The sequence below is a fragment of the Mus caroli genome, unplaced genomic scaffold, assembly GCF_978045245.1.
Source record: "Mus caroli unplaced genomic scaffold, Mus_caroli_1 scaffold_17, whole genome shotgun sequence".
NCBI lineage: Eukaryota > Metazoa > Chordata > Mammalia > Rodentia > Muridae > Mus > Mus caroli.
The window spans coordinates 21924583-21952360 of NW_028227272.1; the positions used below are offsets into that span (position 1 = coordinate 21924583).

The following is a 27778-nucleotide window of genomic DNA, read 5'->3' on the forward strand; positions in this document are numbered from 1 at the left end:
GTTCCAAAGAGGATTCAAACCAGTTTTCTTTTCAGTGACAAATCAAACCCCACCAAGAACTGAGAGGTGTCATCATAAACCACAGAAGGCAGCCTGCTCTGCCCCATTCTCAATTAGTTCCTCTTTTCTCTGCCATTTCTGGTTGTTCATGTCTTTGTGAAAGTACATGCCCCGTGCCTTTAAGCAGTTGTTTGTAGATGTGCTTTCTTCCCATTGCTCTGGAAACTTGGGAATGAAGGGAGGGTATCTCAGACTTTGATTTCTCGCTGCACTTCCAGGGTGTTCAGCCCTTCCCTCCCTAGGCTCTCTGCTCAGGCAGAGGGAGCTCATTAGAGGAGGGATATGAAGTGTTTGTTTCAAGAGAACTTGAAGAAGTTTGAAGAGTTATAAGCAACAACCCAAAGAGTTAGCCTCAGAAGGATTTCATATAAAAAAATGAAAGTTGAATTTTTTTAACAGAATCCCCAGCTATGTGTTTTGTAGGTATCGTGTGTGTGTGTGTGTGTGTGTGTGTGTGTGTGTGTGTCTTTCTGTCTTTCTACGTAAGCATGTGTATGAGTGTGTCTCTATGTGTTTCTGTGTGTGTCTGTATGTGTGTGAATGTGTGTCTATGTGTGTGTGTAAAAAAAAGGAACTCATGACATCACCAGAAAATAGTTTTGAGGGTTTTGATATCATAAAAAGAAGATTTTTTATTCTGATTAGAAAATCACAGTTTAGAGATAACACTGAATTTGCTGTCATTATTTCTCGTCTGTTTGAAACACAGATACAAATATAAAATATACATTGTGGTCAGGATACAGGAGGAGGGCAGCCCACAATGCAGGACAGTTTGTGGTAGGAAATGTGTGCTCAGCTGGGAAGCGGGGCTGCTGGGGTTTTAACTGGGAGCTCCTGGGAGCTCCCAGGGCTGCATGAAGTCTTTGCTTTTGGAGAAGATACAGCATTGCCATCCTCTGGGAAGCCTTCTTGATCGTCAGAACCAAGAAGAGATTAACATTCCATAAGTGAGTTAGGCAGTAGAACTATTTGAATTTAAATAATTACACTGGCACTTGAGGAGAAATTTGCTGAATCATAGACGAAGCTCTTTCTGTGGATCGGAACTACAAGTCTGTTTTAACCCTCACACTTGAAGTGTGCTTCTCACGGCTCACCTCACCGTTCATGTAGATAACGATGGCATCTGCAGAACACTGAAGGAAACAGAGCATCTGCATTCCCAGATGATTACTCATAGACTCTGGAGACCCTCCTCTGCCCCCTTGTAATCCTCTCAAGTATGGTACACCTGAAACTCACTTAAGCTTACTGTCTGACAGGTTTTTACATGGTTACGTAAAATAATTTTATTTTAAATAAATTATCCATAATTTATTGGTTTATCTTCTAATTAAAATTCATGAAGCATCAGTGTTTTGCAGAAACACCATTGTAAATGCTGGGGCCCAACAATGAGTTTTCTGTCTGGTGTTGCAGAAATTTAGGGGTCAGGTGGTCTTAAGATCACGATGTGTTTCCTGACTTCATTTCTTTGAATGTAACTTGTAGGTAGGAAGCCTGAATGCCTTCTGTTTTCAGTCTAAAGTGTGTCTACAAAAATGCAGAAGAAGTACAACCCGAACATTGAAGTTGCTCCCCATTGCATAGGGAACCGGGACGCGTGAATCTGCTTTTAGCAATAGTCATGATCCAGGCCTTGGTTTCTGGGTGATACGAGGATGATAGTTTGTGGACAGCGTGGTATGCATCTCCCAGCCTCTATCCTTTGACACTCCTCACCAAGGAGGGAGTTTGGGCTCTCTTAGAAGGCCTCCTTGGCATCACTTCTGTAACCACAGCATTTCAAGGGAAGCACATGTGGAAAGTTGTAATCTCTGGGCTGAAAAAATTATACAGACATTCTAGGTCCTAATAGTTTCATTCTCCCTGATATTCTCTTGATTACACTAAGGCCAAAATGCTCCCTAAAACATGAGATGTCGCCTCAGCATCGTATAATCCTTCATGTTCTGTGATATTGCTCATTTCACCAAAAATGTAAGATCACATTTTAATTTTATAAAATTAAAGTTTTAACACAGCTCCCTTTCTAGTCTTCCAACTCTCCCTGCACGTCTGTCTTGATCGCGGGCGCTCACACTGACCGGTGTATTCCTGTCTGACGTGTTGGCGGTAGCACCCTCTTCCTTCTTTCTGTGGCGGTTAGTGTTTGTGCTGCCTGCGTGCCTCATTTATATTCAGCTGCTCCTTCCAGCTCTTCTGCCTGGGAATTAGAAAAGTTATTTATATAACACCCAGGGATATAAAAACTACAACCAGATTGTATCTCAGATTTAACAACAGTTGCACTGGGGAGTCTTGAGTACAAGTTTGTTTGTGATTTTAGCTTAATTTTTAGTTAAATTTTTGTTTCTCATCACAACTGGAGCATCATCATTTCAGAAAAGTTTATAGCCTGTGCCTTTTGACTACTGATTCCCTGATTCTTTTCTGCTTCTCTCAAATTTTTGCATTTTAACTATACTTTGATTAGAGTAACTTCTCAAACTAGTGTCTGTTGTAAAATTAATAAAATATAGATCTACCATTGAGTTTAAGTGATGAGGTCTTCCACAGCTTGGTACCAGTTCCTACCAAGGGCCATGGACTGTACAGGCCCAGGGCAATGATAATGACTTATGTAGATGATGTAGTGTGTTTCCTGGATGCCTCTTCTAGACTGATGTTCTCATTTCCCCAGCTGCTGGGAATATTGACTGGTGAAGGTTCATAGCTAGGTCCCTCTGTGTTAATTATCAGATGAAGGAAAGTACTTCAATGAGAGTTACACTTCATTCTTGGGGATGCTCTTCTGTCTACTGACTGATACATGCAGCTATAAAGACTCTCATAAAGAGCTTCATGAAAAAACAATTCTTCAGGTCACACCCAGCTGTCACATCCTCCTTGTATGAATCTAGGCTTTGGATGTAGCTACATCATAGATGTCATCTACGTCTTTAATCTTCTATAGATGCTGATCACAAGGATACTTACTGCTCAATAGTTTCCTGTGTGAAAAGTTGTTTCAGAATTTGTTCCATAGGCTACACAACTTCAGACTACAATTTAATGGAAAGAGAGAAGAGAGACCACTACCTGACCATGTAGACGCCAGAGGGAGAACGTCCCATAAGCCATCCTATGGTAGCAGGGAACGTGATTTATTTTTACTATAACAGAAAGAGAATCAGGAAAGACTTCTTTTCCACAGTAAGTGACCTTTGAGCTTCAATTAAAAAAGAAAGAGAGCAGATATTTCTAAGCAAAGAAAAGTATAAGGTGGCCTGGGTGTGTGCATTGTTTTTTAAAGGTGTAGCAATGAGCTCCGAATGGTGGAGAGGAGGTGAAACTGGCAGGGGAGATCAGTGGTGAGGAAGAGGAGCCAAGTCACAAAGCACACTGCTGATTGGGAGGGTCCCAAGCTGGAGTGTACTCTTCTGCTAGCTACTCACCTGTCAGAGATGGCACACATCTAAGACGGGGTCTGAGAAGACTTAGAGACATCTCTTTTGCACTAATTCTATTGGAGCCTGTTTCCTTCAAAACTGTGATTTCACATTCTCTCTATCCTACTTTAGAAAAGCTTAATACGTACATGGAGAGTCCAGCTTTCTGTTTAAAAATAACCATGTATAAAAAGGTGCAAAGCTTCCATTGTTGTGCTTAAATTTTTATGATTAGAAAATTTCTGAAAGTCTTAAGTATGAAGGCAAACATGTGAGTCCCACTTTGAAAGCTCTGTCCAGGGACTTCCCACTTGTTTCCAGTATGTATCTGCTAGTCAGAAATCTCCCTTTTCTCGAATTCTTTGTACTAATAAATAACAGTAAGCTGAAGAATTGGGGTAAATCATTTTACTCTTGAGAAACCTGAAGTCTAGAGTAAAGAAAGCATACAAAAGAAATTATTCTTCTGTGCCTCTCCAGCCAGGACACTGCACAGTCTTTAAGAAGCACATGGTCCTTGTTATGGCTATATGCCAGTTTATCAGGCCCCTCTCTAAATTACCAGGAGTCAAGAAAGTAGAAATGCCAACCTCAAGTGCCCTCATGAGCTCAGTGACCCAGTTAACCAGTAGGTCCTAAGTGTGAGCTCGCCTGGCCTAGAGGAAGTACAAGCGCGCTCCGCCTTGATGGTGTAAAATGGGGACAGACATACAATAGAGGGAGTTGTCTGGGAAAGGTTAGCGTGCCCTTCATGGCCATTTGTCTGAGCCAGCTACTTTCTTGGAAACTTTTTTTTTCTGATTTTGGGACATTTTTCATGACGCTAATTTTAGACATACTTTAATTTATTTTCTTTGTAGAACTGACCAGATTACCCATCTCCTGAATAGTCTACTCACAGACCATAATGCTCTCCCTTAGAAACTGACTAAGCCTGGTATGTTGCTCCTGGTTTTGAGCAAATGAGCTGAACCTCAGAGCCAAGCCTCAGTGCAAACAAATACGTTTTCGGTACAAGCATATTCTGGTTTATTCAACTCCATTACAGACTGGGTTTTAAAAAGAAGGGGAAAAAAGTTAAAACCCCACAAAGAAGCAAAACAGAAGCCCCAGGAGGACAATTTCCAGTCACACTGACTTAGATCACCAGAGTAGAAGAGAAGAGGGGTGTCCTCCTCCAGGCTTTCGCCTGGACGACTCTGGTATTGTAATTTCACCACTTCAAGACAGGGGTAGGGGTCGGGGGGAGGAACCTAAGAGTTTCCGGGAGTTTAAACTCTGACCAAAGGCAGCTTTAGAACCTCAGGCAGCCACAGCTCATCGGAGAGAATGATGGTGGATTTGACAGTTCATCTTGGGATGCAATACAGAGTTGGAGGAGGTGGACCAGTACTGAGCCACCATGGTAGTTAGACAAGATTTCTTTATTCATTCTTTCTGTGAGGCATTCATCCCCAGCTTGTTTTTAATCCCAAGAAGTATACTGGGACAAAGAAATATATCCTTTGAATATAATCCCTTCCAACTGGAAAACATTAGCTTAGCTGCTTTTCCGGAGGACTCGGGTTCAAATCCCAGCACCTACATGGCAACTCACAACTGTCTTAACTCCAGTGGATGCGGCTCCCTCACACAGACATACAAGTCAAATAACAATGCACATAAAAATAATAAGTAATGTTTTGAAAGCCTTAAAAAAAAGTCCCTTCCTTTAATGAAACTACATTACTTTATAGTAGATAGATAGATAGATAGATAGATAGATAGATAGATAGATAGATAGATAGATAAGTGCTATAGAAAAATCAATAAATTGAAATGGGGTAGAAAGAAATAGTGTAGTCAGGTGCGTAATGGAAGAACTTTCTAATCTGTACATTGGAAGGCCAGACTGGCCCTTGCCGTATGTAGTTCATGGACTCATGCGTCAAGATGTAGAAGCTTGGCATTTCCTGCATAGGAACGAGAGTAGGCAGTAGGATGCTGTCACACTACAGGGCCATGAAGGCCTGGCGTAAGCTAAGTATATGGTCACACCCGTGGTTCAGGATCACATTGAGCATCCTTGTGGGTTAAAGGGGGTTACTTCAGTTTTCAGGGCCCTTGTTAACTCTCTACAGGCATCTCTCCCTTCGAAGGCTTTAGAGATCTCAGGGCAGGAAGGCAGCTGCTCCTTAATTTTCATGCTCCATCCACTTTGGTGTCTAGCTCTTGACACATACACCCTAATTTGATTCTCGATTCTAGTGAGTCACTTCAGATGCCTTATTTAGAGAAGAGCATATTACATGTGAAATAAGATTATTGGTTGATAACACAGTCTGTATGTGTGTGTGTGGGGGGGGGATTAATAGTTGCCCTGGCTGACTTGCTGAATATTAGCTCTTAAGGTTCACATTTATTCCTAAGGCCCAGCATATTTTCAAATCCAAGTCAACTTTTGTTCACTTCCACAACCAGACCGCAATTTTATGTTCAACATTTCTATCAGGAGTTCACTTAGCCTGAATTTTGAGGTTTTAAATGGGAGTTTTGGTTAGAGCTATACAGAGGGCATGACTTGTCTCAGTCATTACACAGATAAAATGTTAGGGTCTATCAGTGACCCTACTAGGTCTTTAATGTTGAGGCAAATTCTACTTGAAATCGTAAAGCGGTCTTCCAAACATAGAACCTGTGTGGTGTACTTCAGTGAATACATCTAGCCTACCATGTGTTTTTATAAGTAAAGTTCTACTGAATTACAGGCCCCTTGCTCCTGTGTTCTCAGAGGCAGCCTTTTGTCGGTACCACAGATCCCTACTATTGGAGTCTTTATTGAAAAGCTTGTCATCACTCTTTGTGTAGTAGAATAGAATGCCGTAGGAGACAAGACAGCAGGCATCCTAAGACATGGGTTTGCTGCCCAGGGCCTGGGTGGTCCCCCCTGACCCACTGTGTGCATCACTTTGATGTCGCCAATGCTACTGCAAACCGCCCTCCCTACTGTGCTGTGGTCCACACTGAAGCCACGCTGTCCTGCTAACCAGTTTTCTTTCTTTCCTCAGAATACCCTGGAGCAGTGCAGTGTGTGTTCGAAGCCCATCATGGAGCGGATCCTCCGTGCCACCGGGAAGGCCTACCACCCCCACTGCTTCACCTGCGTGATGTGCCACCGTAGCCTGGACGGCATCCCATTTACCGTTGATGCTTGTGGTCTTATTCACTGCATTGAGGACTTCCACAAGTAAGCAACCCCTCTGCCCTTTGACCCGCTGGTCCTCTTGACATGCGCTCTTACTGCTCACCACTGACTGTGCTGTGCTTCTTTCTGAGCTATGTACTCTGGGGTTTAGGGAGATGTTCCAAGAGTGATCTCCGGAGCATGGATGGATGTTAGGAGGTCCCTGTCGTCCTCCCACACTCTCTCTATTCAGAGCTTCTCTAAAGTTGATCAAGACATCCCTGTGAAGCTGTAGATATGGAGGAGTTGATTCAGGGAGATGAGAGGTGTGGCCATTGGCATGTTGCACAACCCCCAGCTCTTCAATTTAGTTACTACACCAAAACTTGTCCTAACTGTGACAACCTCTCCACGATTGTCACCGTACCATTAGGATGTGCTGGTACACAGACACAGAGACCAATTCCATCCCACAGTTCCAGTGTGAGAGGCTGTCGCATGCCATAGTCAACATTTCCATGTCCTCCCTCACCCTCCTCCCCGACCAAGGCCTTGTGTGCCTCCGTGTGTTTCCTGATGACTTCAGTTGTGCCACATTTTGAGAAGGATCCTAAAAGCATATGACTTGTTTTCATGTCTCTGATTTCACAGCCCCTCTCTCTTCCATCACAACTGCAGGCTTTAGGAAAATGGCAGTTTAGTATTTTCCTTCATGTGCTTGTTAGCTGGCTAACCAGTTCATCCTACCAGTGCACATGTTTATTATGGTCTATGTGGGAAGCTTCAGGTATGGTCTGTGAGAGGCAGTACGGGCTCCCTTGCTTCCGTCTGCTGGGCAGACGCTCTGTGAGCGGTTTGTAAGGCTCCCAAGGTTGAAGCAAGTTGCCTACCACTTTGGGCTCTGCTCTGAGTCTCAAGATGGGCTGTGGGTTTCTTTGCCCACTGTTGATTGTCAACGTCCAGAAGGTGCTTTCCACAAGCAGTTTGGGGACCTGAGACTCATATTTTAAAAATGAATTTCCTGACCACTCTCCTAAGTAGCAGTGAAAGCAAAAACCTCACCAAAAGATGCGAGGCTGAATGAATTTAAAAAAAATAAAAAGCCCAGAAGCAGAAATCTTCAACTTGAATTAGACAAGAAAAGGCTCATTTTTAAAGGGCAGTCACAGCATAAATTGTACTTCACATTATTGCTATTTTTAGCTTGTAATTACACATGAAAAAAAAAACCTGCATCTATTTAAGGGAAGTGAAAAGAAGCCAGATCGGAGTGTTTTTCTGTCACAGTTCTCTCCTCTCTGAGACTCTGCTGATCCAAGAAAGACAGATAGCTGTAAGCAGAGCACACATGTTTGTGTTGCTGGAAGAGCCTGAGATGTTACACCCCTCAATTAAAAGGGGAAATCAGTTCTGACAAATGTAAGTTTAAATCACTGCCATTTCTCTTTCCTTCTAGTGGTGGGGAGCATAATTAGAGACTTGTAACCAGTGACATAAGCGTGTGGGTCTGAACACGCAGTCCTGCACAGCAGACTGGAGTGGCTGAAGGGGGAAAGAAAGCTACACATCTCAAGCCCCACTCCTCCCCTTTCAGTGCACATGAAAAAGAAGGGGTTTTTTTTTGTTTTTGTTTTTTAAATAATGTCTGCACAATTGGAAATTATGGAGGCAGGTGGATATTGCCCTTCTATGGAAGAGAAAGAAAAAGAAAAACATTCCAGAATGCTTGTTGCTTAGCTTTGAAAGTACTAGAACACAGAGTGGGTAGTCTTTAATCATAGGGTGCTAGCCTTCCATCATGAGGTGATAGCCTCCAATCATGAGGTGGCAGCTTTCCGCTATGGGGTGCTAGCTCCATCAAGGAAACCATGGGGTGCTAGCCATCCAGTATAGGGTGCTAGCCTCCCACCATAGGGTGCTAGCCTTCCATCATGAGGTGCTAGCTGTCTAGCATGGGAGAGTTACTTCATGGTCAGGGAGACCAACACAGGGGCAGAGCCTGCTTCTCTGCTTTGGAAAGCTTCATTTTGGATGTCCTGAGTGGGTTTCTCCTGTGAGCTTTCAGGACACACATTTCAGTTTGGTTCTGCTGGCATTCCCCTCTCCATGCCAGTAGTAGCTGTGTTGAGTGCTGAAGGAGAAGCAGGACAGAGAGAGCTGGGTAAAGGTCCATGTCAGTGCTGGGCCTGTGGGAGGAGGCAGGGTGTGTGGGTATTACCGGGATACAGGGCAGAAAGAGCAGCACCGAGAGGAGAGCTGCTCTGTCCTCCTCAGAATTGATCGTTTGGCTCAGGGATCCAGGCAGGCCTCATGCAAGCCGCAGTAGAAGTATACTATGTAAGAAACAAGGGGGTTCTTGGTAGAGGAGATAAAGGTTGTCTATGGAAAAGCCTCTCAATGTCATCTCAGAGCTTCACACTTGAAGGGCAGAGGTTGGCCTAATGAGCCACTTGGTTAAGGTTGGCTCATGTCTATAGCCAAGGAACTGAACTCTTTCACAGACCTGATCACCAGTAGCTACTAAGAACTCTGTAGTTAATGCGATTACCTTAGGTCCTGTACACAGTGTGTGGAGGTGGCCAGTGGGTGTACACACACATACACACACACATACCATACACACATACATACATACACAGATTCCTCATTTTACCTATATGACTGTATTCAAAGCTGAACTTACTATTTTTAAAAGATTTGTTTGATCTTACCCCTTCTTATTCCCAGGGATCATGCCACCTCTATATTTGAGTAATTTTGTAAGCCTATATAGTGTTGTTGAACTTGTAATAACCTATACATATGAATAGTTTTACAGTAACCAATTTACTTTTTATTTATTTATTTTTTTTTTTGCAACAAGATAGACTACATATAAAAAAGCTTAGGACAAATACAGAAGCATGGAGAATTCCCAATGCAGCCTGTGCTGGAATACTGTGCAATCTATGCTTCTAGTGCAAGGGCACTGGTGATGCCCGGGACAGTCAGCTTAAACTGTTGGTGTGTGATGCATACACAGTGATCTGTGGTTTCTTGGCAGAGATGTCACCTGTGGTCTTAGTGAGACTTCCTTCCCCTATGACAAATTCCTGAGTAGAAAAGGTCTGTTTGGACACATGATTTTCAGAATGTTTAGTTCGTAGTGAGCTGGACCTGAGTTTCTGGACCCATGGTGAGGCAGTATATGACTGAAGAAAGACACGAGAGAAAAGAGCTATTCACCTCATGGCTGCCAGGGATAAGAAGTGCCCTTGGTATGTGACCTGCTCGCTCTAACAAGCCTACCTTCTACCCCCCCCCAACACCATTGCACTGTGACTCCAATCCTGGACTTAATCTGTTGAAGTCTAAGATGCCACAATCCAGTCACCTCCTAAAGGTTCATCAGCTGGCAACCAAGGCCTAAGTCTGTGAGCCTGAAGGGAACATGGCAAATTCAAACCATAGCACTGATCCATTTAGTCATTAAGTTAGCATTCATTTGTTAATTGCCAAAAATCTGTTGGCTATGAAATGACTAGCTTCATGGCTCCCTTAAGATGGCTATCAACAGAAAATAATAATGTGTGTAGAGTGCTTAACAGAACTTAGTACATAAAAGGCACTTAGTAAATAATAACCATCAGAACTGCTTTCATCCCATTTTTATTAATATTTATTAGTGTCTACTTGGCAGCTTAAGCACTGGAAAACACCCCCTCGGATCATGAGCAATGTAGTGACAGCTCCTGCCTCTCTGCTTTGCTAAGGATGAGTGATTGGTCAGAAAGGACATAGCTTCAGACTGCCCAGAGAAGGACCATGAGACTAGATATAAAGTCCAATAATATCTTTCTCATAAAAAACAGTATAGCAGGTGGTTGATGTCATTGGGTGTTGTTCAAAATTCTCCTGTATGAGTCAATTATAGTAGTCAGCAGAGACATAGAAATAATTACTACCTAAAAAGGTAAGGAGAGAGATGGGGGCAAAGAGGAATAAGAAGGATGGGGGGTGGGGGGAGGGTATGGGGGACTTTTGGGATAGCATTGGAAATGTAATTGAGGAAAATACGTAATAAAAAAAATATATATATATATAAAAAGAAAGTCAATCCTAGAGGAATACATGTACCTGGGAAAACCAGTGAGGCTGTGGCTACTTCTGCTCTTCCAGCAGCCTGGTAGCTGGGGAGAGGAAGTTTTTAAAGCTAATATCAGAAGCCTGACTATTTTACTACTGATAACCCAGATTCAAAAATAATCAGGTAATTCAAAGCAGTTTTTTCCCCACTAAATATCAACTTCTTGCATAAAATATCAATTACAACAACCTTGATTACTACTGCAGTTGTACCATGATCCTCTTAATTTTTCTTTCACAGCAATCAATCGATCTGCTGCTTAATTCATATTTATTTAGATTGCAGCCATACAGATGCCTTTTGGTGCCTCCAGGAAAATTAAAATGTACACAGAGAGTATAATGTATGTAAAAACTCTTTGACAACCGTGAAGTTCTCTGCAGAGTATTAGATTACTATCATTATTTCCTTTTAAGTCTTACTACAAGTAGATAAATTTTATCATCATTAATCTTAAAACTATTACCATGAAAACTTTAGTAACTTTCTTAATATCTCTACATCCCCTTTCTCTCTCTCACTGGTTTTTCAGTGTTGAAACAGGAGCTCACCCAGTAGCCCAAGCTATGTTGGAATTTAGGATGATCCTTCTGCCTCAGCCTCTTCATTACTAGGATTTCAGACGTGCTGGTTCTGTGTATCTTTTAAGGATTGTCTTCAGTTCTTATGTGTGTCTATGCCAAATCATGTCTCAATTCACACCTTCACAAATGATATATATGCAAATGTATGTTTGAGGCTTCCTGTGGTCAAGAATTCAAGACACATTTTAACCAAAGACTTTGTAGAGATTAATAATGTTAGGATATTTGTCTATGGCAGAATGAAGGAATACCAATAGAAGAAAATCAGAGGGTAGTCAGGGCCTATCAAGACCTTTGTCATCCATGTTTAGACAGTACCTTGTTTCCTGTGTTCAGCTAGCTCATGCCCATGGAATAGTCCTATGCACAGGATTGCTGCATCCTACATGCTGCCTGCTAATGCGTTCTCTGGTGTTCTCTGTATAAAGCAGATCCATCCTCTTCCCTGTCAGATAGCACTACACACCATCTGGGGAGGCCTCTACTGCCTCAGTCTCTTTCGGTCAAGGTCACACAGGAAATACAGCACAGGTGTCAGCCTTTGAGTCTTTCCGTTTCCTTCTGTACCTCTCTCCTGTACTTGACATCTTACCAGAATTCTTTCTATTTTCAGGAAATTTGCCCCGCGCTGTTCTGTGTGCAAGGAACCTATCATGCCAGCCCCAGGCCAGGAGGAGACTGTCCGCATTGTGGCTCTGGACCGTGATTTCCATGTGCACTGCTATCGCTGTGAGGTCTGTGGCATCCCCAAGTCAGAGCAATCATAAAACCTGGAGATCATGGTGCCTAACAAAGACTTAGCACTCACAAACAGTTTCTAGCTCTGACACAGGCAGTTAATAATACACTTACTTCACTCAATTTACCCCACGCTTCAAAGCCATGCCCCTCTCCCTGTATATATTAAATGCTTCTAATTCTTTTTTTTCCTACAAAACCAAATTTAATTAATATGCAATAAACACTCACTATGTAAACACATCTTTAAAAAAAATCTGATAATAATTCCAAGGACCACTTACAGACTTTCATAAAAACATCTTATAGCAAGAGTTTCAATACAGAATGGTTTCTATGTCAAAATACATTTACAGTGTAAATTGCTTATAGAGGGGGGAAAAAAAGACACTGAGGAATGGAGTTTGCTGGCATTGGATTCAACATCAGCAACTGCCCCTGAATAATCCCTTCATCCTCTAACTCTGACAAACAGGTTAACCTACCCCTCTATACTTTGCCTATGCTTTTTATTTACTCTATTGGCCAGTTACAAATACCAAGACATGATCACCATGCTTATTCCACTGTGGGCAGCTCAGCAGCCTGCCCAAAGCATCACTTCCTGAGGGCCCCAGTCCTGCCCAAGGTGTGGGTCCTGGTTGGATGCTGAGACACCAGGACTTTTCTAATTCTTATTCCTTCAGATAAGACTTTGAGACCTAAACAGAAAATTATGTCACAGAATATTGTAAACTATTAAGCTAGTGGAAAGGCTATGATGATGGTGCTGGTGGTGGTAGTGGTGGTGGTGGTACATCTAAGAGATAATTAACCACTCACTCCAGCCGAACTGAAGTGACCCCTAGATTCAGAGAGAGAGACCCCATCCTAAAACATAACAAGGAGAGGATGATAGGGAAGACACCAGACATTGTCAAAATCTGACCCCTATGTATGTGTAACGCACACACACACATACACACACACAGAGGGAGGGAGAGGGAGGGAGGGAGGGAGGGACAGAGGGAGGGACAGAGGGAGGGAAGGAGGGACGGAGGGAGGGAGGGAGGGAGGGACAGAGGGAGGGAGGGACAGAGGGAGGGACAGAGGGAGGGAAGGAGGGAGGGAAGGAGGGACGGAGGGAGGGAGGGAGGGAGGGAGGGAGGGAGGGAGGGAGGGAGGGAGGGAGGAGGGAGGGAGAGAGAAGATGTAAAACTGTGTCTTCTATGAATCATGTTATTTAGAATATTTTTTTTTCGGTTTGATTCCATTACTCACTTCCTGAAAACATCTCAAAGTATCATATATCACTGGTTCTTTTTGGCAAAGCCACACTTCCTGTGGATCATAATGGTGTCTGCTATGGCACTTCTTTGGGTCAACCTTGTTTATACCCCGAGTTTATTGTCAGCTGTAGGCCTGGCTTCATTCATCTCTTTGCCACTCTCAGAGCGCAGAGAGTAACTCTGCAGCAGCCGTGGCCGTGACAGCTTCTGTCAACGTGAGCAAGGCACACCGTTCTAAATGTGGCTCTGTTTATTTTCCAAGCAGACTCCCATTTCTTCTAAAGACAAGGGCTGGCTTCCAGTGCTACCTAACACCTTACAGAACAGGCAATCACGGATAGCAACAGCAGCGCCATATTTCACGTGAATGTGACTCTTTGCATTTTGCTCATTCATGCCCATTATGTGCCTTGACCATCCCAAAAGCTCAGTAGGGGAGAAAATGCCTGAATTATTTCCAGAGTAGTATTCAGTCTTGTGTGCAGCCTTCACAGACAGTGCCAAACCTCACAGTGGCACCCAAGGAGCTCATCTCCTGGTCTCCCATAAATTCCTCTTCATCATGCTATCCCTTTTGGAAAGTGTTCCCAATTATCAGTCTTCCCAGCTCTTGAAATTTCATGTCTTTGCTACTATTGCAGTAAATATGCAAAAGCCACTGGTAGCCTCTCTACATGACAGAAATCACTTTCCTTTTATTTAAATAGCTATAAACTTCTATTCTTGTACCTGTCCATTCTTCTGAAGAAATCCTAAAACTGAGTACAAAGAGTAGGCTGGGGGAGGGGTTGCTTTATTTTCTTCACTGTTGTTTAGGAGAGAAAGCTACCCCTGGGAGCTGAGATCTGTAGGCTTTTTCTTCTTTGTACTATGTTTTGTATTTGGTGACTAGAAGAGTCATTTTACACTATTTGTATTGTTTTATTTTGAGACAGGGTCTTCCTATCTAGTTTCCTGGCTAGAATTTTCTATGTAGACCAGGCTGGCCTTGAACTTATAGAGGTCCACCGGCCTCTGCTTCCTGAGTTCTAGGGTTAAAGGGATGTGCCACTACACCTGGCTACCATTGTATTTATGTTGTTAATCTCTAATTTAGTTTCATTCACGATCTGCTACTTCTTGTACTAGTGTTGGGGTACAATGTTCCCATTATGGAAGCCTCTTAAGCGGCTCGGGAAAGTGGGTTTATACCTGTAGTTCAGTTCACTTACGTCACTGTCTTCATTTCCTTAGGACTGTGGTGGTCTTCTGTCCGAAGGAGACAACCAAGGCTGCTACCCCTTGGATGGACACATCCTCTGTAAGACCTGCAACTCGGCTCGCATCAGGGTCTTGACGGCCAAGGCAAGCACTGACCTGTAGAGTCAATAGCCAGCTCAGCTGCTGAGTGCATGCCAGCAAGAAGAATGCAACGCAAGAAAAAGATAAGAGAAGAAATAGAAAAATAGAGGCATAGCTCAACCACTAGGATAGTCTCTGTTCTTCATCTGCTGTTAACCTTTCCATAGAAGCGCATAGAGGATACGATTTGTCTACGTTCTTACCAAATACACATTTCACATTTAATCATGCAAGGCCTTGGTGAGCCTTTGTTCCAAGGACTTCCACATTTTTGCACAGATTATACTCCGTCCCATTCTCTTCTGCATTCCTGAGACTTTTAATCCTCATGTTTGTCTCACTTCTCATGTGGTTGAATAGATTTTTAGTGTGGTATTTGCTGTCACATGATTTTTCCTGGGTGAATGTGCCAGCCTGCAGGTGCCTTAAGTCTTGTCCTGTCTGTCACTTTTCCTCTAGCTGTGGCTACAAAAGTCAGTCATTCTGTTACCAGGTATTGAAAAGGTGAAGTTTCCCATTGCACTACACCCCTGATGTCTCTTGCTAAAATAATGGTAGGGGGATATTTTTCTATGTTAAGCTATAAAGAGTTTATTTGAAAAAGTTAACAGGAGCCCACTTTAGTCTGCAATTATCCAAATTCAGCAGTCAAGGCTCATTGGAAAACATTGATTAGCCAATATCTAAAATGTGGGGAAATAAAACCAAGTTTCACCCCTGTGCTAACGCAGAATTCTAGGTGTATCTGGAGGCCCAGTGTATTCCCACAATCCCACCCTGAGAGTTACCTCCCCACACTCTCTCGACATAAGACTGTCAGGCTTGCTTTTGGTACATTTATAAATCTATCCAACTCTTCACCCTTAAAGCACTGTGAAACTTCACCTAATATATAAGCATGGTTACTACAATTAATATTTTCTTCAGAAAGATAAGTATTAAAATGATTCAAATTCTTATCTTTCTTTCTTTCACTTTATAGTGACCCAAAACTAAATCTCTTTTGCCTGAAAATTGCAAATCGGGACACATAAAATGAAATTATAGAACCATGTTTCATCTTCTTTAAAACAGAGAAAAAAAGCTGGGAAAGATTGTGAGACCAGAGTTTATTATTCTTACAATCCCTCTGTAACTCAAGTACATACTGCAGGAGACATTTTCCTATCATCAATGTGACATTTACACCACACTTTCAAAGACAATCGCTGAAAACCAAATTGTCTTTTTGAGGTAAAAATATGCGGAATGCCTGCCTGGAATCTTTATGCGAACTCTTATTAGCCAGTGAAGCACTTGCTTGCCAACTGGAGCCAGTTCGCTTCGTTAAGAGGAGACACCTCGCTTTGCAATTGCAGCTGGCCATTATTGTAAACTCAGTATCTCAGAATGAGATTTCCCAAAGCTTTCTTTAAATCTTCTACAGATATATACCTTTAAATTATGGAATACCTTAAATATACAGAAGGGTATACATAATAATATAAAGGTCCCTCTATAGCTAACACCCGTTCTAGAAGTATAGTCACTTTAAATTTTTTAAATTCCACAAATATCTTTTTATCTCTTTTATATAGTACTGGGAGTTGAACTAGGGCCTCATGTGCTCGGCATGTGCCCTGGCACCCCGGCATCCCCAGCTCTTCCGTGTCTTTTCCTTTTTTTTTTAATCTTTATGACATGATGATTTTCTAGTCTGACAGTTTTAATTTTAACATTTAGAGAAAAAAAAACCTGTTTAATTACTTGTGCATGTTTAAAATTGCAACCCATGCCTCAGGAATTCCATAAAGTTTATTTTACTTGAATAGAAGTCATCTTAAAAGTGATTAAAAGAAGCCCTTAGGCCATTGTCACACAGCCCCTCTGGGTCAGTCTGTGGCTTATTGACTTTCTCCACAGGCAGTTTGCCTGTTAGAATCCCCAAAGCTGGTATTTTGGGGCCTTTCCCTTGCCCCCTGCTCTCACCTGGCTTCTCTTATCTTGAGATTCATGGAGGGCAGCCTGTGGATCTCAGGATTCAGTGGGCACTCTCTAGCTCTGAATCCCTGTGCTGCAAATCAAAGGCTCAGCTGTGGTGGTGACCTCGAGGAATGCTAACAGACAGTTGAGGTGAATACAGGTCTGAACTGACTAAAATGCTCACCATGAAATATTTCGGGAAGTGTCTTTAAGCCAAAAGTAGAGTGCAGTATAAGTAAGGGGCAGGAGTAATGTCTAGAAATGTAGACAGCAGAGGAAGGGTTTATGTAATATTTATACTATAGAGCAATAACATCCTCCGTGTTTGTTACATGTAACTACTTGTAACCAGATGTTTACATGCGAGATTTATAGGAAAATGCTGCCCATTCTTCCCTGAGGTGTTAAGGGCAGAGCTCTCTTGCTAGTAGCCTACCCAGTGCTTTCCTGTTGAGTCACCTCAGAGGATCTTTACCAAAGATTTTTTTAAAGTAAATTTCTTTTTAATATAGACTTATACTTTTATAATAATGAATGTGCACATACACATATACAGAAATATTTAGGATTAGATCTTTTCCGTTCACAAGGTCTCATGCCTATAAAGGATCCACCACATTATTCTCCAATTACTTTAATATATAATTCACATTGCTCTCTCGTTTTCTTCTACTAAGCATTTGACTTAAGCAATACTAAGTGCTCTGCTCTTTGCTCTTTTATCTCCATAAAGATTTGCCTACTGTAGAGATATAAAGCTCTGTTACCGTAATGATTATATGCATCGCCTTTGGATATATTGCCTTACTTATCATTTAAATACATAAATAGAAAAATATAATGTCTGTAACAGAAAACTTATAAAGTTATGCCTGAATTGTTTAAATGTCAAGAGCACAAACATTTGGTTTATTCTGTATAAAATGAAACACATAAGAAAGGAAAATACCCACCATCATGGGCTCTGCAGAGAACATTTAAAATAATTCTCTTTCTATTTCTGGAGTGGTAGGGATGGATCTCTGAGACTTGCGTGAAATAGACAAGTGCTCTACCACAGCTAAACCTCCCATCCAGAGTAAGATTTCATAAGTGTTTGGGTTCCCATCTCAGACTGGCTCAATATGGAGTCTGACTGGCAAACAACATTGCCGTTAGAACTCAAAAATACATGCTCCCAGATCCTAGCTCATGGCCTCAGTATTAGTGAACTCCTGCCATCTCTGCAGCTCAAAGATGTGGATGTTTCCCTGTCAATAGCACACTGTCCCTGTAGGAACAACTTGTGGTCAGAATTGCTACGTGGTTATATGCTGATTAAGGACATGAACTTAAAAACACTAAAAATTCTGCAACACTTTTCTGTTGGACTTAAAAAGTGTGGAACATATTAACCATAAAGAGCTGTCTTGCATTTGGGCAATGGGAAGGGGAGAGTGCTCTGTGAGGCTGCAGCAGAGTTTTAATAGGCAGGATTCTGAAAACACAACTACCAAGCATCTTTCTAGTTACTACAAATCCTATTAATGTGACCCAGTCAGGAATAACAGTGTTATTTCTATTTGATGTGGTTTAGGCTTCTCTTGTCAGATCTGTGTCGGTTGCCCCCTGATCCTTCCATTCTCAAGTTTTGAAGGGTGTCAGGGAAATTATGGCAGCTGCTAGGGAGATCTGAGAAACACTGATGTAACCTCCCAGCCTCTCACCATCCCTCTTGGCTTGGAAAGGCTTTTTTTTTTCCATATACATTTCTAGAAATATTGCCATTCTACCTTAGCATTTCACATTTGTAGATTAAACAAGTGATTGTCCATCTGTTGCCTACAGCTACAGTACATGTGTGTTATGAATGAAATATGACAGCATGTTCCATACCCCCGCTTCAGCCATCTGTAGAAAACCAGCAACCGAAAAAGATACCTCTGCAAAATGTGCCTCAAGTCCTTGTCCTGGGATGGCTCTTCGGGTGTGCTTTCACAAGAGACAATCAAAAGCAATCCACAATTGTGCCTTATTTTTTAAAAATCTGTTTACACTTCTATGACTGTTGCTCAGTAATAGAAATGCTACACCCCCCATTCTCAAAAGATCGATGAGAAAGAGACAGAGAGGAGAGGACGAGAACACACTTCCATCTTACTGTACCAGTTTGGATGGACCTCATACTCTAACATATGCGAGCATGGTCACGGTTGAGGTGATGTGTCGGCTGTTACTAGTCCTTAGGCTTTGGTCTCCCCTGAGTTAAGGGGGATAAAGGCAGAGACTTGCACCTGCAGGACCCCTTCTGCACTCACATTTTTACATTGTATTATTTGTTTGACTTAGGAATAAACAATTTTGATTTCTGAGCAAGTTATCATCGTGGTACAACCTTGACTATCTCAGGCCACGTGACTTAATTGGCTGGTAATTGGAATGAAGCTGCTTGTGATGCTGGAGGTTGGCTAGCAGGGCTTTATTGCCGACCTTTAAAATGAGTCTGGCCAAAGCTAATGTGATCTAATGCAAGTGTTTCGCCCCTCGATCCCTTGCTTTCTCCTCTTCTCTCCTTTCCTGCCTCCCTTTAATCTCTCTCTCTCCACTGTGCCAACTAGTGATGCCCTGTTTGGCCTTCTAGTAAGTTTAGTTAGGATACAGCAGCACTATGAACTCAATAAGGGAGAATGGCTACCAGGACATATACCTACCAGCCAGAAAAAAAAAAAAAAAACTTCTTTATGCAGACATACTCTTTAGCTTGTGCTTATTCCTAGAGGGAGGGGTGCTCCTTCAGGTGTATTTTAATGAATCTGTATCAGGGACTTAGCTAATAGGGTATTGCTTTAAAATTATCTGTATATTCCTCACCTATATGTAAAGTGATCATTCTAAGGCTAGACTAGGATGGGGCGGGGTTTGTTTTTTTTTTTTTTTTTGGTTTTTTTTTAATTAGATATTTTCTTCATTTACACTTCAAATGCTATCCCCTTTCCTAGTTTCCTCTCCAAAAATCCACTATACCCTCCCCTCTCCCCCTGCTCCCCAACCCACCCACTCCTGCTTCCTGGCCCTGGCATTCCCCTATACTGGGGCATAGAATCTTTGAAAGACAAAGGTCCTCTCCTCCCATTGACGGCCAACTAGGCCATCCTCTGCTACATATGCAGCTAGAGACACGAGCTCTGGGGGTACTGGTTAGTTCATATTGTTGTTCCTAGGATGCTGTTTTTAAACTCAAAGTCACTTTCACCACAAAATACTTAATTTTTTTTTCTTTTTTTGGTTTTTCGAGACAGGGTTTCTCTGTGTAGCCTTGGCTGTCCTGGAACTCACTCTATAGACCAGGCTGGCCTCAAACTCAGAAACCTGCCTGCCTCTGCCTCCCAAGTACTGGGATTAAAGGCGTGCGCCATAACTACCCAGCTTAATATTTTTTAATAAGAGAACATCGTTTTGTCCCACTGTAATGAGCTTGATAATTTTCTTTGTGGCAACAAGAATTGACTCAGTACTTGTAAGGGGTAGTTTCAGCACTAGGATTTTCTTTTTGTAGAGTATACATTATTTTGTGGGCATATTTTCCCTTAGTACAGAACAGAAAGATACGAATTTACTTTTCTGTTTTAATTTTTTCTTCCTTATGCAAAGTTTTTTAGACAATATTTTAGTTAGCCGCCATGCATAATGACTAATTGTAGAGATCTTTGTAAAGAACATTTTTTTTATCCATCTTACTGAGAAAAAATGCTCAAATCTTTGTTCTTTGCTTCTGATTGGTATTTGTTTTATAGCAGGGTCTAAGCAGGATGATAAGTATCTCTATCTTCTAGCATTTATTAAAAATTACCATACTACAAGTACTCAAATTATTTTACAATACTTAGAATCAATGGCTGAGCTCAATTTTCCAAGCTACCCATCCACGTAGGGACAAGATAAAACTTAATTCATCTGACTGATAGCCATCTCCTGTGCCCCAATAGGATATTGTTAAATAGCTACCAGTGTCCTCCATGAACTTGTCTTTGAACATAACTTCTAATTTCAGCTTTCAGTCCTAAAAGCAGAATGCTCTATTAGGAATGTAGATGTCACCATGTCACCTTGTGCCCAAGCCAAGTGCTAGGAGGTCTTGTTGAACATATACTCAGGTGCTATACCTGGGTGTAGAGACCTATGGTCCTTGTGAAGAGCTGCATTCTCTATTGCTTTCGTGACCAATGGCCGTAGCATTTATTACTGAATATGATGGCCAGTGTGGAATCCACTCAAGGCAACCTAGGCTACCTGGGGAACTACATAAAACCTCCTAAATTCCAGACTCGTCACCTTTGTGGGTTTGATACCACCAAGTACTTCAGCTTGTCATTTATTGACAGTGCGTGTTATCTTCTGATTCCAGTGACATTACCTACTAGTTTCCTGACTATTTCCGGATTCTCTTTGCATCTACTCTGTGACCCAGCTATTGCTGTCTGTCAAGGCAGGTCAAAGCACTTTGCTTCAGACTGAAAGGAAAAGGAATGTGAATCCTTCTAGGGCAACTGATGGCCTCCACTGAAGGGGATTCCCTCCTAATGATAGAGCTAGGAAAAGACAGGTCAGCCAAGCTGAAAATACAGCCCTCTTTATCTTCTGGGCTGATTTTTGTAAACATGTCTCACTGCTGGTTTTGATGCCAATAGAATCAGAGTCCTCGGGAAGGGAGGAAGGGAGCAGCTAAGGCATTTTCCATCTACAAGAACCCTCTCTGCCTCATCAGGCCCTTTCCCTTTCGCACTGTCTTCTCAAGGATAACACTTGTCTGTATTTCCATGATGGATAGAGAAACAAGTTCTTGACACTTAGGAAGTTCTGCACCAATATTAGTCTTTGGTTTTAAACTCATCCATTTATTACTAATATTTGTGTCTAAAGCAACTTCTGTGATCAGTTTAGACTCTCCTTAAGACAGCTAAGGCTGAGAGAAACCCTGTCTTGACAAACAAAACAAAACAACAAAAAAAAAAGAAAAACAAAACAAAAAAAAAGTGGAGTTTATGATTTAAATTTTGTCCCCTCAGTATCTTAGTTCCTTAACTGATCTTGTTTTAATGGCCATTGTTGGATCTAAGAGGCTCAGGCTGACTGCATTAAGATCCAATAGTCAGTTCAGACTTCTTCCTAGAAATGAGTGTGGCATGTGAAAGACCTCTTCACAGAGGCCTCTGTGGGAGTTCAGGGAGGACATGGAAGTGAGGACACCTGAGCTTGCTTACTGCTGGCTGCATTGGGACGTCATAGTTAAGGCCCACAAGGACATCCTAGGCTCATTTCTGCAAGGATGCCCTGGCCAGGGTATGGATTCGGGAGTCTTCATAGCAGAGAAAGCTTTCATATATTCATGCTCCTTGAGAGGGGAAAGGTAACAAGAAAACCGACTGTTAATCTCTTCTCATCACGATTACAGCGGAAGAGGGGTGGCTGGGCAGACACAAGGAACCCAAACAGTATAGGTAGGAAATAGCACCCTGTGGTCTTTGTTGGGGCAAATGCATTTTTATTGGACCACACTACATCCTCCTCTCTTGTAGCAAATGTGCTGGACTTTTGAACCCTCAAAAATGAACAAATGGGATCTCTCTGCGTCTTTCTTCTTCTAGGAACATAGTTAAGGCTCCCAGCCATCTGTTTCACTTGGTGTTCCAGTTCCGTCACGACTCCTTGCTGCATGGTGAAGTTTGCTTAAATAGGGCCTGTGTCAAGGAACTCATCAGCTTGGGAGGAAGTCCTGTTGTTTCAGCTACCTTGGTCATTTAAACCAGTCTTCGGCTCTGTTTTTTTTTCCTGGATTCTCAAAACTAACCTACGAAACATAATAAAATCCTGGCCTCCCCTTTTTTCTCTTCCACTTTATTTGTTTTGTTTTTGAACGCTGTATTACTTTTAAAAACAACTTCCATTTTTAGCTGAAGAGTACAAGTGCTTCAAATTTAAGCACCCACTAAAAAAGTCAAGAAGATTTCCAACAGTCAGATATTAGAATTTGTATAAGTTTTGTTGGTGTATTTCTATCCAGAAAACAAAATGTTCTGACATTTATCATATAGCCTCATGCCCTCCCTTAGTAACTGTCCTGTGAACAATTTGTTTCATTTATCAGATCCACTGATAATGACCTTAAAAAAATTGGGAAACATCACTGTCGATTCTCCAGCTTTTACAAAGAAAAGGTCAAAAGCAAAATACAGTGGTACTGTTGTTACTAAACTCACTACTTCTGATCAGCTCTCCAGTACAGAAGGATACTGTTCTTAAGGAAAGGGATTGGGTGACACTATGTTTTATGTAAAAATATATAAATTCTCTCACTGTTGCCCAGGGTTACAGTTTAGCTAGCAACCATTAGCCTTTGGAAGAACAAGGGTTTTGTCCCTTCTATATCAGCTTTGAATTTGAGAGCCCTGTCGCCAGAGGCTGCTATCTGCCCTTGGGTAGGTAGCACCTATGGGTGGATTTCTAAGCTGTAAAATAATAAAATTCCTGAGGGAGTTTCCAAGCTGCTTTCACACATAGAAGAGCCCTGGGAGGATGGTTATTAATAGCCCTGTCCTAGAAGCAAGGCTGAGGTTCAGAATCATTAAGTGTCTTGCCAAAAGCAATATAGCTGATAAGTGTAAGATGTGGGTATTTACCTAGCCCTTGTCACACAAGACCCTGTTAGAAAAATATCCATGGAAACCCACAACTATTTAGTTATCAGTGGCAGGTGGTATATGTGTGTCATATTGCTGCAGATTATTAAGAGATTGCACATGTCTGTGTCATCTTGTGAGAAGCCATGGGTCTCTGTGATCACCTCCATGGTGATGCCCCCTGAGCAAAGGCACACTGAGAACAGACAGCTGTGCAGAAGCGCATTGCAGCAAATTTTCCCAGAGAGTGTTGGTTTACATTCACTGGAAACCTCTCTGGACCTCTCAGGTTCAGGATATCAATTGAGACTATATTATTTCAAATATACTAGTGTGCAGAGGTTACCTGAGTTTTAGGAAATCCCTCCCTCCAATGGACCACAATGTATATCCCACAGAGACAGAAGCTTCTATAGGTTAAAACAAAACAAAATCCATTATTCTCTCTGTCAGTCCAAGAGTGTGCTGAGGCAACCAGGAGTTTCTGATCAAACAAACCCAAGTCCAGAGGCCTTGAAATGTCTAAACAAGTGCTATTGAATGAACAGACTTCCTGAAATGTACCCTTCATTGTATCTATGGGATTAATCTACCCTCATCGCAAGGAGCATGACACTGTATTCTTAGCACCAACAAAAACCCTGCTTGGAGCACCCTGGGTACATTCTAGAAGTCAGCTGACATTGCAGCTCAACAAATCAACACTCTTCTTAGAGCTGACTTCCTCATGAAGGTATGCCTTCCAGGTACAGTCTTGGCTTTCCTTTTTCTATTTTCTGGTTGTTTGCTACACGTTGAAAATCCGTTGGCTAATTAAGAAAATATTCTCTGTCCACATTAAATCTGTACTCAATCTAGAAACCCTTTCAAATGCCCTAGTTTGTAAGTTAGGCATTTGTCTTCCCTAGAGCCTCTCCTCCATCAGACCAAGATTGCCACTCATAAAAAAGAAATCTTATTTTAAAAGACTTTAGCTTTTTAGACCAGGAAATTAATAATTCCTAGACCTGACCCATTTTCATAGCTTCCAGAAAGGAAGAGAAAAAGCTACTTAAATTTTGTGTGGATCTGTTTATCTCTTAAAATATGTCCAAGCAATTTGACACAGGGGTAGAAAGGGAGGTGTTTATCTCTCTTGCTTGATTCCTTCTGTTTCTGTGGGGAAAGCGGGAAAGACAAAGGACCCAGTGTTCTTTGGGGCTGGGTTGCCATTTTTTATACCATCTGCTTTGCTTCATCGTGATGAGGAGTAATTCATAGTTGCTCTCATAAATCCTCATCCTCCATCACAATGGAGTAAATATATGAGATCTGAATATCTCTGCTCACCAAATTACTTAGCACCATTTCTCAGTCGGGAAATATAAAGCAGGCATGATGCTCACTTAGGAATTACAGGAATAGAATGGCTTGGCTTGGCCAGGTCATGTTATCTGCCTCACGTGTTTCATTCCTTCAAACACAGACTGAGAAGAAAGGGAGTTTCATCATTTAAATACCATCAATGGGAATGGTCTCATTTTGCCTAAGATTGGAGCTAATCTAGTTTGGTAGTATTGCATTGTAGTAACCTTTTGAGTTCTGCTTGGTTACTAAAAGAGTGGCAGATACATCAGCCTATGGGATTACACTACCAAAAGCCATAGTGCCACAGACCTCAATTGCTCACTGGCAAACTGAATTACCCTGGACCTTCCTTCTACTTCAAGTGATATGTGTTCCAAACTGATATGTGTCCCAGATGAAATGGAGACTGATCTAATCAAAAAAAAGTTTGGCAGGGAAGCAGTAGCAAAATCATTTCTCAGTGACTGTCCTTTACCCATGTGTGCACTTGGGACACCTGGGGACACTAGCAGACCACCTAAGACATCTTTCCTCATGAATGAAGGGTAGAAGAGTTCCCCTCTAAGCATTGGAATCATGTCTTTACTCCCTTCCAGAAAATATGTCAAGGAGAAAATAGAATTATATATGGCACATGACTGTCTGGCTCTTGTCTTAAGAAGGCTGTGTGGAATTATGTGCCTTACGCAAAACCTGAAACTTAGAAGCCAAGTTTTGTGCAGCTGAAGGGAGCGCTGAGCTCTGGTAGCTCTGCGAAGTGACTTAGCCTGGGTTTTGCATTGCCTTGTCGGAATCTATGCCTTTATCGTTACTTAACAGATTTGGGGCTTTTCTTTCTTTACCGCTAAGCATGGGCATGTGTGCAATTAGGAGGTGAACTTTCTAAGTAGTAAGCCCTTGCCACAAAGTAGACGTGACACAAAGGCACAGAGCCCAGGGATAGTAATCTCGCCTGAGCTGCTCGCACAGGCTCTTATTCCATGGCTTTGTCGCAGGCTTTTCTCTTTCTGTGCCATCACCTTTGAGAAACATGATTGCACCTTCTCCAACTCTGCCTTTTTAACAGCTTCAGTTGAGTTGGCAAGACTTTCCCAGCTCTGAATATAGCCATTTGCCGACTCCGGCCTCTGCGAGACTGATTTCAAATCTGTGATCTTCTGTTCAGCGTACACATCAGCAAAGTGAGAAGTTGGGTGCTAAATATAGGCTCTATTAACTTTACTTTTAGATGTACTGCCTTCAAAGAGTGCCTATTCTGAGCAACATAAACGTTATTCCTACATATGTATGTACACACGGTACCGGGACTCACACTGTTCAGGCTTCACAAACACCATCAGCAGGGGTAGGTGCTAAGATAAGGAAGCATCGCCAAATTGAAGAGGGTGGCTCATTTCCAATCTCCCCTTCAGTGGCTACCATGAAATGGGCTAAAACAAGAGTCTCCTGCACTTCCTGCTGACACAACCACTCTGCATTTATATCCCAGGAATAGTGGCAACTTGCTGAGGAACCCGTATTTCATGGAAATAATACAGTCATGAACATTTCATCAGGAGAGGGAAAGGCAATTAATATGTGTCATGTGTGTTTTATAAACTAAGTGTTGCTAAGTTTTGAGTGTCAGCAGGTTTCTTTTATCTTACAGGCTAACATAGAGAAAACTAACGTCTTGGCTGTAGGGAACGTAAGCTCAGGGGGCCAGGCATCCCTGCCAGATCCTTGAAGCATTTTTACTCCAGCTCCTAAGAATACCAGTCCACGCTATTTGAGGGCTTTTGTTCCTGGAGCTCTCTCTGTCAGCGACAGGAACTCTAGGTATTTTTGAGGAGGCAGCAGCCTAGCCTGGGAGGGTGAGTGGTTACCCAGCAGTCGTGCTCGGAGGTGAGCCAGGTAGATGTGCTGAGGTACATGGAGATACCGTGTGATCGTACAAGGGTTGAACGGAGGACATGATTCCAAAAAAGATTGTTCTCAATGTGTCGTCTGACTCAACCAGCTGGCAGATTACACTTGCCAAGTCGCTTCCTTTCCTTCTAAGTCATTTGGCTCCATATTCCCTTGAATATGCCTGTGAGGAAAGTAAGATGTGTCGTCCCATCCACTTAGCCTTCCTGAAAGGACATTAGTGATGCCCTAGTGGTCACAAAGCTACCATGAAATGCCACCACTCCTACTCAGTTGTACCAAATGCAAGTAGAGGGGACAAACTGTGGGAGACAGATTTAATGCCATCGTGGTTGTCTGCCACTCTGCCCAGTATGATCCCAGCAACCCACGAGATCTGAAGGAACAGGACTGGTGAGTAGCTTTAGGGCTATGGCCGTACTTCTTTAGTAACATCATGATTGGAGTCAGGTTGATTTTTTTTTTTTTCTTTTTAGAGGTGGGCAGTACTTTTTCCCATTTCTCCTGTTGCCTATCCTTGGATCTCTATCTAATCTCAACACTAAAAATTTTCTGCTGTTGACCTGATCAGATTTCAGTGCTAGAAAAGAATCCTAAAATCTCTTGTGTGCTGTCCTCAAGTCTTTGGGATACACAGGTACTCCTCCTTGGGAACAAACAAACTGAGACAGACACAGTGTGGCCTTGCTCTGAGTTTCAGTCTGGTGACTTGTGGCCATGAGAGATAGCTTGATATGAAAGCTAAGTCATGTTTAATGGGACAGGGTAAGGACAGGAGAGAAAAGCTCTCAGGCTTTCCCTGTGCTAAACCTATCTCCTGGGAGCAGGCACTTCCTCCTAGCTAACCACCATCACAGCCTCACCAGCAGCAGCCTCGAGACTCAGTAACATTTCCAACTTAGGAAAAGCTACACAGACACATAGAGGATATGACATTGTTCATCTGCGTGATCCTGACAGAGCCTTGGTATTTTCACAGTGTAAGCAAATTGCATATCTTTGCTGTCTCATAAACCATCACTGACATCCCCACGGGAGCACACATAATCCTTTCTGAAAATCAGAAATTGTGTTACAAGAAAGTGGTTTGGGTAATTTCTTTTGTATTTACACATTATTCAATTATATTAAAACATGATTTTATTTACATTCTATCAGTTTTGATTGTGTTTCCCCAGTGCTCAATGAGAA

General features: G+C 42.1%; 1 protein-coding gene across 12 annotated transcripts in view; it reads left to right on the forward strand.

The window, feature by feature from the left end:
- Lpp (LIM domain containing preferred translocation partner in lipoma) overlaps positions 1-27739 on the forward strand; it is a 608013-nt gene extending 580274 nt beyond the window's left edge. For all 12 annotated transcript variants that reach the window (XM_085832096.1, XM_085832095.1, XM_029470446.2 and 9 more), the window contains 3 exons: positions 6542-6720; positions 11981-12101; positions 14607-27739. In XM_085832096.1, the coding sequence (XP_085688222.1) occupies positions 6542-6720; positions 11981-12101; positions 14607-14735 (429 nt within the window). In that variant the 3' untranslated portion in view covers positions 14736-27739. The remainder of the gene's footprint in view (positions 1-6541; positions 6721-11980; positions 12102-14606) is intronic.
- The last annotated feature ends 39 nt before the right edge of the window (positions 27740-27778 follow it).